We start from the raw sequence: 11864 nt of genomic DNA on the forward strand, positions 1-11864 counted from the left end.
TACTCCTCTGTCCAGCGTCCAGTGCTTCTCAGACACGAACCAGATGAACACACACAACCTGGCCATTGTGTTTGGGCCTACGCTATTCCAGACAGATGGACAGGACTATAAGGCTGGCCATGTGGTGGAAGACCTCATCAGCCACTATGTGGTGGTGTTTAGTGTGCGTTCCTAGCCAGTGGGTGGTGGAGGGCAGGGCTGAGCCTCTTAGGCGGCAGTAATCATCTGTTCCTATCCCTTCCTAGGTGGATGAAGAGGAGCTGAGGAAGCAGCGGGAGGAGATCACTGCCATTGTAAAGATGCGTGTGGCTGGCACTGCCAGTGGGACCCAGGTGAAGAACAGGGTCTGGGGTAGGGGCTCAGGCCAGCCCCTACACCTACCCCCCCAGGCCTCCAGCTGTGCCCTATCTCCTTAACAGCATGCTGGTGACTTCATCTGCACTGTATACCTGGAAGAGAAGAAGGCGGAGGCTGAGCAGCACATCAAGGTGGGGGCCAGAGACCTAGAAGCCAGAGGGCTAGAAGAGTCAGGCTGGGCCTGGCTCAGGCTCAGATAGCTGCAGGAGCGGGCTTCCATCCCAAAGGGAGGCTTGTTTTGGGACCTGCATTTGGCTGGCGCTTGGACTGCCTCTTCCCTGCGTCACCACCAACCTCATCAGGACCACTCAGAAACATCTCCTTGTGTCCCAGGACTCCGTGAGAGGGCTTGACTTAGCCCCCTGGATCACATAGCAAGTTTGTGGCACAAGCAGGAGCAGGGGATGGGGTAGGTTGATCTCTCCTCCTTAATCATCACAGATCCCAGCATCCATGACAGCTGAGGAGCTCACCCTAGAGATCCTGGATCGCAGGAATGTGGGCATCAGGGAGAAAGACTATTGGGCCTGCTTTGAAGTCAATGAGAGGGAGGAGATAGGTGAGTGACCACCGAGTTTGGTGCAGAGTATGGTGCCAGTTTTATCCTTGTCTGGGCTGCAGCTCAGTGTGTCCCCTAAGTGTGGGGACAGTGGTGGTGAAGGGATTTTTGGATGACAGATGTTGCTGTGACATTGTGATCTCAGTAATGGTGGTAACAGTGTACTAGTGGGGATTGAAGTTGTGATGTGGCTGATGGGAAGGACAGTGAAGGAGGTAGATGGTATCAGCTATGATGATGCTTTCTCAGGTGTCAGTGAGAATGGTGTTGCTTGCAAGGGTAATGATGCTGAATCTGATAATGGGATTGTGGGTTACCCTCTTGGCGGTGAAGGGGGTAGTGGGTGGTGAAGACCATGCAAGAGGGGTGGGGTGGAGTGATGGCAGTGGTGGAGATTTGGGTAAGGATGGTTGTGATGGTGGTGTGAAGGGGCCATGGCGGTGAAGGGGGGTGATAAAGGCATTGTAGTGCAAAGGATGGTCTCGATGGCAGTGGAGGATGAGGGTGTCTCTGTTTATTCTCCTGTTGTTTGTTGAGTGCCAGGCACTAGGTTGGGGATCCAGACACACAGTCGTCTCTACCCTCCTGAGAGTTAGTCTGATATGGAATAGAGACATTAATTCTGTGATTACACCAATAAACATACAACTACAGCTGTGTTGGCTGCTGTGTAGAAAAGGGCCACCATTGCACCAGAACTTATAACAGGGTCTTCGGTTTTGAGGTCCCTCAGCTAGGAGGTGAAGGAAGAGTAGGAGTTACTTGGTGAAGCAGGGAGAAAGTACCAGGCAGTGAGCACAGCATGGGCAAAGGCCCTGTGGTGGCCAGAGACAATGTCTTTTCAAGGGGCTTGAGAAAAGGGCCATGAGGGGGTTGTGGCACCAGGTGGGGTTGAGACTGAGGCAGAAGCAGCCACGTGGGGCCTGGTGCCTGACAACAGTGCTAGGCCAGTGAAGGGTTAGTTATTGGGAATTTCAAAAGATGGCTCCTTGCTGCTGGATGGAGAGATGTGAGGAAGAGGAGAGTGAGAGCACGCACAGGGGACCACTTCGAAGGCCACAGTGTTAGTTTAAGGAGAAGATGGTAACATGGTCAGGGAGGCAGCAATGGGGATGGACACAGGCAGAGAGATTTGACCTGTGGAGGGAAGCCGAGAAGGAGAAAGGTTGGTTTTTGGCTGAAGTGGCCTGGCAGATGGGGCTTTGTTCCCTCATGAGGACACACAGGGAAGCTCACCGGCTTGGTTTTGGACACACTGGATTGGAGCAACTTTGGTTCCAACAGGATGTGTTAAGCCTGAAGCTTGGGTGTGGGAAAGTGGTCGTGGTGTAATGTGTGGTGGTGTGAGGAGTTGGTGGGAGTAGACAGTGCCAGTGGATGTATAGGTGATCTGTGTCTGTGGGCCAGCCCTATGTGGCCCTGGTGACACTAAGTGTGACCTCTCCCTAGAGCGTCCCCTGCACTTTGCGGAGAAGGTGCTGCCCATCCTGCATGGACTAGGCACAGACAGCTACCTGGTGGTGAAGAAGCACCAGTCCATGGAGGCTATGCTGCTGTACCTGGGTAAGTGGTGACCTGGGTGTATGGTTTACCTGGGTGGTGTACCTGGGTAGATGATGCCTTCAGGGCCAGCCAGGTTGGTGGGTTCCACCATCTAGAGCTAGGGCAGGGACCTAGTGGCAGTGGGTGCCAGATGGACAGGCCTCCTTGGAGGTTGGGGCAGAATGGGGCACTATCCTTCATCTTAGGACACTACCCTGGGTGTCTGAGTTCATGGGTAGGGTGTTGGTGCAGCCCATGCCCACTCCAGTTCTTCCCCAGCCAGCCATGTAGGCGACACCAAGCATGGCATGATGAAGTTCCGCGAAGACCGCAGCCTCCTAGGCCTGGGCCTACCCTCAGGCGGCTTCCATGATCGCTATTTCATACTCAACAGCAGCTGCCTGCGGCTCTACAAGGAGATCCGGGTAAGTGACCCTGCTGGGTCCTGCCTTGAGATAGGCACCTACACCTGAGTGTGCGCAGACACCCATACACAAACATTTCCTGGAGTTTGCCAGTGGGAGCGTCCCCTTTATGGGGTCTTGGGCCAGCAAAGCAGTGGAGAGAGCTGAAGATTCTCAGACACCCACCTGCTGTGTCCTATAACCCCACTAGACCCTGGTACCTGGATGTTATCACATCAAACATGTGCTTTCTAACCTGTGCTTTGTCATGGTACTTTCAAGAACAAACAACATGGTGACAGCTCCAAATTGTGACCCATGCATATCTTGTCACTTCACAGGTCATACCCCATTTTGTCCCGCTCCATGCCCACTCTGTCCACGTGCTGGGTGTCCTCCTGGACCAGACTCCATCCTGGCACCTTTCCTCCAACATCTTTTGCACATACATACAATATCCCATCACACACCACAACATACACTGTCCTGGTTGTAGACCTGGGGCTCCTTCTGTAACCCTGATCCTCTATCGAACAGAGCCAGAGGCCGTGGAGCGGGGCCCCTGAGACCGTGAGTAGTTGTGGGCCACCTGCCAGCTGCCTTACACCACCTGGGGCTAAGCGAGCCTGGTGGGAGCATGGGGACGCAGCCAAGCTCCTGACCATCTCCAGGCATGGTTCCCTGTCCCCTTGCCACTAGGCTCCTGCCCTTTATTCCTACATCTGTCCCAGAGTCCTTTCCCCAAGATAGAGTCCCACATCAGTACGATGCTCTAGAATTTTCCAGAGAACTCAGCATAGAAGCTGTAGAGCCAGTAATGAAGCCCTCTAGATTTTAATTAAAGCTCTGAGCCTCATCTCCTGTCATGTCTGGAGGCACTCTTTTTTCAAACCTGGAGAGAGTTTCAGGGCTATCAGAGTCTCCTTGCTACTGTCCTGTTCCTAAAGTGCCAGGGTAAGGCTACAGAGGCTACAGAAGCTTGGCACATTCCTGACCTGCAGTAGGAGTTCTCTGTCTGCCTCCCTGGCCAGTTGCCAGCCCTTGTTTGTACACCCCTGGGAGAGGAGGGCTCATCCACTCCTTCCTCAAGGCTGCCCTAGCCCTCCAAGTGTGCTTCTGACAGATTCAGCTGAGAATCTGCCTCTTGTGACACCCCTATGGGTCCTAGCTGTGTCTTGGGGACCATAGAGAATAAATGCCCTGCAGAGACAGGCAACTGAAACGTGTCCCCAAGCCCAGGGGACTTGCCTAATTTTTCACAGCCACCCTCACCAGTGTTGACAGGCCTAGCTGCCATGGAGGGAGCAGAGCAGATAGAGCAGGATCCTCATCTCCCTTTCTGTGCACATTATACCTCTATTAATGCTGCTTGGGCTCCTGCTGACCCTTGTGAGGAGTGCCTCCTCTCCTATTCTTTGCTTTCTTCTATGATCACATCCTTATTTCTGGGCCTGTCCACCCCTCCAGTCAGTCTCCCTGGGTTCTGGGGTGTTATTTCCCTGGCCTCCTCACTTAGTCTCTTGTAGCAAACCAAGCCAAGATGGCTAAAGCACCTGCAAAAGCAGTGGCTGATCCCTTGGCATAGAGAGGAAAAAGGCAGGAGAGCTAGAAAAAGGAAATGTGTAATATTTGGTGAACAGGCTTGGTGAACCACCCTTCTCATACTAGGACATGTAATCTCACTACTGTCCCAGGAGGAGGAGTATTCCCATTTCACAGGTGAGAAGGCAGACTATGAGTGACTTGCCTAAGGCTGTCTCTAGGTGGTAGTCTGGGATTCAAACCCAGATTTGGTAGCATCAAAGCTCAAGCTTTTTATTCCTTGAAGTATAGAAATCAAAGACTCCACAGCGAGGGGCTTATCAGTGCAGGGGTAAGTGGTACTCTCCATGGTGGCAGCTGGCACCTCTACCTGACAGAAGCTCTGGGAAGGTATGTTTTGGCTACTGAGGTTTGGCGATTCTGGTATTTGTTGGTTTATGGAGCAAGAAGAAATTGGGACAATCCCTGGCATGCAGGGTATATAAACAGCCAAGCCTTGTCTTCAGGGTCTCTGCGTTGTTAAAAACCCTGAGGCACCTGGGAAACGCACATTCTGGAAAGATCTTGTTTCCAGCAGAGGTCTTTGAGCATCAAGGGGTGAACTTCCCTCTCTGCCCATGACCTCATACCTCAGAGATGCTGGAAACATGAGCTGTTTGATTAGAAATGAAATCCTTGGGGACCAAAGAGGATTACATTAACTGACACCCCCTCCTTCCTTTACAACCCTCCTTAACCTTCCTGTCTCAGCCAAGCTCATGTCACGCACATGTCACGCACATGAAAACTTGAGGAAGCAGAGGTTGAGGGTTGTTTTTTCATATTCCCAAGGAGCCAGCGCCTGAGGTGAATTCCTCAGTTCCCGCAATTCTCTCCACACCCTGACTGGAACCATCATTCCTATCACACCCATGGGCCTATTCCTTTCATTCCTTTTTTTTTTTTTTTTTTAATTAAAATATAGCTAACATACAATATTGTATTAATTTCAGGTGTACATCACAGTTATTCAACATTTACATACCTAAAGAAGTGATTGATCACCATGATCAGTTCAGCACCCATCTGACACCATACAATTCTCTCACAATATTATTGACTATATTCCCTGTGCTGTACCCCACATCCCCGTGACTTATTTATTTTATACCTGTAATTTTGAACCTAACTTCCTATTCCTCTTTGCCTTCCTCCCCTTTTTCGATTTTTCAATTACAGTTGACATTTGATATTATTTTATATTAGTTTCAGGTGTACAGCATAGTAGTTAGACATTTATATAAATTACGAAGTAACCCCTTTGATTAGTCTAGTATCTACCTGGCGCTATATATCTTTCACTATTGATTGACACTACTCTTTGCTTCTAATTCTCTTCCCCTCGCACGCATAGCCCAACTTCTTGCAAGCCTGCTTTCCATCCCCCCAGCCTGATGCTTTCCGTACCTGCAGCCCAGTTTCCCCGATATCCTTTCTTATGTACTGCCTGGGGCCTGGTATTTCCCATGGCTGCAGCCTAATTTTTTTTTACAGCCTGTCTTTCTGTTCTCGCTACCTTGTTTCTTTCAACTTGCGGTCTGATTTCTTTAATGCTCTTAGCCTTGCTTCTTCCCTCTTTGCATGTAGGTTTCTTCCTTGTTGTATTCTCCCCACACCTTGTTTCTTGCATCTCCACAGCCTAATTTCCCTTCCTACTGCCCAGTTTCCTCTCTGCCTATAGCTCGGATCATCCTGTGCCTACAGCCTAGTTTGTCCCAGGCCCTCTTGGGCACAAAATCATTGTCAGGTCAGGTACTATGTGTAGGAGACATAGGGCTCCCCCATCAGGACCTTGGCCATTAGAGGGGATTAGGGTGGAAGCAGGATCAAGTGCAGACTTCTTCCTAGTAAGCCCTTCTTGAGCCACCCCCTGTGTCAGCACTGAAGTCTCCAGTAACCCCTGAGCAGCCCATCCTTTTGCTATCTCACAGGGACTCTGCCAATTCCTAAAACTCTCCACTTCCCCCTGGCCATCCCCTACTCCCCTCTTTTTGTTCTTGCTGAGGAGCCATGCCTGGGGGTGCCTGGGAGCAAAGGTGGGGAACAGGGTGGAGGCGGCTCAAGCTTTGACCCCCAGATTTGGTTGTAAGTGAGTCCCATTCCCCTGCCAACCACCTGGCACCCCTGCTGGCTCCAGAGGTGCCTGGTGGGGCAGGGCTTCTAGCAAATGGCTCCCAGAGCAGGAGGAAGGCTCATTAGCTTGATCTCTAACCAACCTCTTCCTTGGGGGTCATTGTTCCCATCCTCCTGCCTCTGAGCCAGCCTGCTCCTTCCCAGCCCAGATCCATATGCAGAAGTGGGGGCCAGAAGTGAGCATGTCAGTGATCTGGTGCCCCTCCCCAGTACATTGATCTCTCGCTTCCTGACCTAGACCACTGGGAAGTTCTTCCTTTGGTCTACCAAACAGCTATTCTGCTTTAGCTTGAATCATTAGCCTTCCCCTTGTGGAACCAAAAAGCTAGTAACCGCTAACCCCAGAGCCTTTTGTTCACACGGTCAACCCTGGAGCCTCCATGGGGTGGAGGGGGCTGAGAGAGAAATAACCTGAGACAAACAGATAACAAGCAGCCAGCTGATCACACAGCTGATCTCAGCTCACACACACTTGTTCATTATGATGCCAAAGGGTGAGGTACAGACTTCTCCCTCCAGATAGTCTGGTTCAACCGATGCTACTAGTCAAATCTCCAATTTATAAAATAGCAGGGAGTGCTGGGACTCACTGCTCTGGATATCACACTGGAATGGCTGCCCCGGGACTGAGGGTTGACTGTCTGATGCTGCTGCAAAAAGAGAGGCCTGGGGGGCTTAGTTGGGCATAGATTGTAAACAGGGAGGGCTTTGTCAGGAAGACCTCCTGGAGGAGGTTCCCTTTGCTGGGATGCACGGGGGGATGGGCGAGGGAGGAGGGAGGTACCCAGTTGGGATAAGTGCCCCAGGTCCCACCCCGACTAAGTAACCTTTCCCTACCCCTGTCCCCCAGAGTCACCGACCTGAGAAGGAGTGGCCTGTCAAGAGCCTCAAAGTCTACCTGGGAGTGAAGAAGAAACTCCGGCCACCCACCTGGTGAGCTGGACCTGGCCAGATAGGTTTGCAGCTGGGGGCCATGGGGGCTCAGAACAGATGGGGGAGGCATAGCTGGAGGCTTTCAATTTGACAGGATTGGTTCAGCGGTTCTGAAGGTGTGGTCTCCCAAACCAGCAGCATCAGGATCATCGGGAAACACATTAAAAATCCAACTTCTAGAGTACCACCAAGACCTGTTGACTTGTGGATCCTGGGGGTGGGGCCAGCAGTCCGTGCTATAACGAGCCATCCAGGGAACTCTGATGCTTGCTCATATTTAAGAACCACTGACATAGATTGAAACCCTGTTACTTTTTGTGCCTCACTTCCCACATCCGTAGATGGGAAAATAATGGCATAGCTGTTTCAAAGGGTATTGAATGTTTTAAAAAGTCAAAAAGTGATACATAACCATTATTGTTATTAATTATAGCTATCAGACTTGGTTTTCTGACTTTCTCTTCTCATCCACTGGCTTTGCCTAGTTATCTTTGAAGGACTAGGGTAGGCCTGGAGTGGGGTGGGGTTGGGGTTTGGGGAGCCAAGGACCTGTTCTGCTCTGAGGAAGGTAGGGACTGTGAGAAGAAGCAGCAGCAGCCAGGGTATGCTACCCTTGCTAGAAGGCTCTGAACTCTGCCCCCAGCTCTGGCCCGTGCTTCTGGGCTCTGTCCTGGGGACCTGGGCTGTGAGTCCTCTGGGGCCTATCAAGTGATTCCACTTGCCCCTCCTCTACAGCTGGGGCTTCACTGTGGTGCACGAGACAGAGAAACATGAGAAGCAACAGTGGTGAGCAAGGGCCCTGTCCTGAGACCCCAAACTGAGGAGAGATGGTAGCCCGTCCCCTTGATTGGATCCCCCTCACTGTCCAGATCTGTACCCTGCCCCAAGACCCTGGGCTGGGGAGATTGGGCAGGGTATCCTCCACTCAGCTGGGCTCTTGGCAGCATCCAGACCTGTGCTCCACCCTGCAGGTACCTCTGCTGTGAGACGCAGATGGAACTCCGGGAGTGGTTCGCCACCTTTCTCTTTGTGCAGGTACCAGATGCAGGGTGCAGGGGGTGGGGTATGGGATGGGGTCCTGAGGAGGCATCCGTTCTGGTGAATGGGACATTTACTTCTTCACTGTTCAGACCACCAGTTACTTCAAGGAAACTTTGAATTGCTATTAATTCAGTTTGTTTGTTCCTTCACTCATTAAACCTTTCCTAGTGCCAACTCTGGTTCAGCCTGGAGCCAGGCATGCTAGAAACAGAGGGTGCAGACCCCCGCCCTTGGTGGTGGGTGGGTAGGGAAGGCAGAAGGGGAGAGGGTATCATAGGAACTGAGTCTTTGGGAATGAGGGAGTGTTCATCAAGCAAAGGGAAGAGTGGGGGAAGCTTCTAGGCAGAGGGAAAGTATGCAAAGGCACGGCAAGTGAATGACAGATTGTCCAATGAGATGTAAAGAGAGAAGCCAGGAGTGCCAGAAGCTGGCACTGGAAAGGGAGTCAGAAGCAAAATCTTAAAGAACCTTGAAGGCCATGCCAAGGAAGCTGAACTTGATCTAGTCTTCATTTTTAAGGGAGACTTAAGCAAGGAGTGATGGTGTGCAAGTTTGAGTTTGAGAGGGCTCATTCTGGGAGCGGTGTGCAGAGGAGGATGGACTCCAAGGCCAAGCTTTGAGGTGAGAAGGCCAGGAAGGTGGCTGCTGCAGTGGCTGGGCAGGAACAGACTGGGAAGGACTTGGAGCAGGGCCAGAGGGGTGAGTTGGACTTAAAATAGAGGTTTTTAAATGAGAGCTCAGAATTGTTTAGGGAGAAGGGAGACAACTGTACCAGGGCCCTAGCCTGAGTTCATGTAGTAGTCAAGGTCTAAAGAGAGATGAGGTAGATTCTGTAGTTTTCTTGATTCCTGGTGAAAGGAGGCAGACGTGTTCCTCTAGAACTGTTTTCTTGGTGCTGCATTCCTAGAGCAGTTTGTTTGTGGACCCAGAGATGAGACTTGTTGAGTAACATAATTGGCTGGGTTTTGCCAGGGATACAGTCATGTTCTCCTAACAGCTGCTTCTCATATCAGCTGGGATCAAAGCTGAGGGTGTCACCTCAGATCATAGCTGGAGGCATTTCTGGGAATGGTGGGTGGATCCCGGGCTGCCTGTCTGGGCTAGCCAAAGCTGAGCCCAGGCCCCAACGCCCCTTCTCTCCCCTGCTCCCCAGCATGATGGCCTGGTGTGGCCCTCGGAGCCCTCACGCGTGTCCCGGGCAGTGCCTGAGGTCCGGCTTGGCAGTGTGTCACTGATCCCCCTCCGTGGCAGTGAGAACGAAATGCGCCGGAGTGTGGCCGCCTTTGCTTCAGACCCCCTTTCTGTGAGTGGCTCTCCATTCCTATGGGTGGGGGGTGGGGGTCTTGGCTGGAGACCACCTTCCACCTGACTCACCTCTCTGCTTCTCTCCTCTGAGTGCCCTTGGACCCCATCCCTATGCCCTCGGTGGTTCTGACAGGCCCCTTTGGTTCACATGGTTCATGGGAGCGCCCTCTCCGCTTATTGAATCTGGGCTTCTCTGCCTTCCCACAGCTCCTTCGAAACGTGTGAACACAGGAGCCAGACCCTGGCTCTGGGACTCTGCCGCCTTGAGGCCTTCCTGTTCAGACACCCTCATACCCTGCGTGCTTACTCTGAGCCAGCAGGGGGCGCATGAGGAAGCCACACCCCTACATCCCACAACCTGACTGCAGCATGGGGTTCCCTGGCCTAGGGGTGGGGCAGCGGTGTCTGCCTGAGAGAGAGCCCCTTACCTACTCTGTCCAGGTGCTCAGCTCCCCTGGCCTGGTCTGTTTCTCCCGAGGGTCACCGACCCTGAGTTCGAGGGATTGCAGAGATGGGCATCAATCAGGAACTCTGGAGGAGCACCATCATTTCAGAGGCTTGAGGCCCTGGGGCCCCCGCTGGAAGGGAGCCCATCCCCTTGCTACAAACTCCAGAAGAGCAAAAAGTGGATACTCTAAAGGAACACTCAGCTGGGGTGGGGAGGGAGCTCTTGGGTAAGTTTCTATGGGGCCGAGAGCTGGACTTGGGGGTCTTCAGGCCCCCTTCTAGTCTGGGCTGACTGGGAGGCCCCAGACTACCTGGTGCCCCTTCCCCACTTTGGGGAACTTTTGATAATATAAATATATCTGTATATTTTATCCTATGGTGCTGAGGCCTGTGATTGGTTGGGGGTTTCCAGTGTCCTGGTGTAGGAGACAGGAGGTCAGGAGCCCAGAGGAGAGTGCTAGTGCCCTGAAGCTGGGAACCTGGGCTCTGCTCCTTCCAGGCCCTGAGCTGTTCAGCCACTCTTCTCCAACCCAGGCAGAGCCCCAGCCTGGTGCTATGCCATCCCCACTGTAGTGGGGAATGTTGGTCCTGGTCCTGGCCAGGACAGGCCTCTACTCAACTGAGTCCCTGTCCTAGCTGCTGTCGATCTGAGCTGGAGCCTGGGTGTGGCATGTGAGTGGCTCAGGGTAGCCCCTCACCAGCCCCTCTGAGACACAAGGTCACAGAGTCACAGGAGCTTCATTAAATTAGGATGAAGGGCCTCATACTGAGGCACACACATTTCCTGAATCAGGGCTGAAGTCCATTTCCACTGGACCCCTGTGCACACTCCTCCAGAGGCATTGCACCAGGAAGCTGCCCTCACTGGGTACTGCCTGGTCATTTCCTCCGAGAAGACAAAGCCCTGGCAAGTTGGGGAGATAACGAGCTGTCAGAGATGGATTTGGGACTCCCTGGGAAGGTGCCAGACACCACATCCCCGCCTCTGCCTAGAGTCTCATTACCGGCCTCTCTCCAGGGGCCCAGCAGGCAGACAGGCTGACCTCCCAGCCTCAGTCTCAGACTGTGGGGCTGGGCAAAAGGATGGAGGGTGGGTCATATGACCACTGACTCATGTGATGCAATTCTTTGGCAAGGCCCTGGGTGCTGGTGGAGGTCTTGGGGACCTGGATTCCAGGTTCTTTGTTCCTGCTTCTTGAGAAGGGGAGGTGGATGTCAGGGGATTGGAATGGGTTCCCTACCCAATTTCACAAGTTGGGGCTAAGCCCCTTGAGTCTCCCACTCTTGTTCTGCCCTAGGTGGTCTTCTCTAGGGCAGGCTGACCATCCACATGCAGTCAAGACAGATCCTTGTCCAGGTGCTCAGGGGCTGGAATTCATCCCTGGATCTGACTTTGGACTAACCATCTAGCCCTGAGGCTCAGAGAGAGGATTAGTGAGACTGGAGTCCACTCCCCGCTCCCTGCTAGCTGCCAATGTCACTTTACTGGCCAAGGAGCTGACTGCAGTGACCCTATTAGGCCACCAGGGGACAGGCATGGACAGCTCAACATTGCTGGTCCC

The 11864-nt window shown here is 52.7% G+C and overlaps 1 protein-coding gene across 10 annotated transcripts in view; it reads left to right on the forward strand.

Moving 5' to 3' along the window:
• The window catches only part of ARAP1 (ArfGAP with RhoGAP domain, ankyrin repeat and PH domain 1), a 61299-nt gene extending 50621 nt beyond the window's left edge, over positions 1-10678 (forward strand). For 8 of the 10 annotated variants that reach the window (XM_036220797.1, XM_036220799.1, XM_036220800.1 and 5 more), the window contains 12 exons: positions 16-163; positions 246-332; positions 420-488; positions 799-916; positions 2366-2479; positions 2738-2883; positions 3400-3432; positions 7427-7509; positions 8245-8295; positions 8481-8544; positions 9704-9853; positions 10063-10678. In XM_036220797.1, the coding sequence (XP_036076690.1) occupies positions 16-163; positions 246-332; positions 420-488; positions 799-916; positions 2366-2479; positions 2738-2883; positions 3400-3432; positions 7427-7509; positions 8245-8295; positions 8481-8544; positions 9704-9853; positions 10063-10080 (1081 nt within the window). In that variant the 3' untranslated portion in view covers positions 10081-10678. Of the gene's footprint in view, positions 1-15; positions 164-245; positions 333-419; positions 489-798; positions 917-2365; positions 2480-2737; positions 2884-3399; positions 3433-7426; positions 7510-8244; positions 8296-8480; positions 8545-9069; positions 9172-9703; positions 9854-10062 lie in introns of those variants that run through there. The other 2 variants (XR_004950872.1, XM_036220798.1) reach the window with 2 other exon arrangements.
• The last annotated feature ends 1186 nt before the right edge of the window (positions 10679-11864 follow it).

This window comes from Rousettus aegyptiacus, unplaced genomic scaffold (assembly GCF_014176215.1).
Source record: "Rousettus aegyptiacus isolate mRouAeg1 unplaced genomic scaffold, mRouAeg1.p scaffold_m13_p_5, whole genome shotgun sequence".
Classification (NCBI taxonomy): domain Eukaryota; kingdom Metazoa; phylum Chordata; class Mammalia; order Chiroptera; family Pteropodidae; genus Rousettus; species Rousettus aegyptiacus.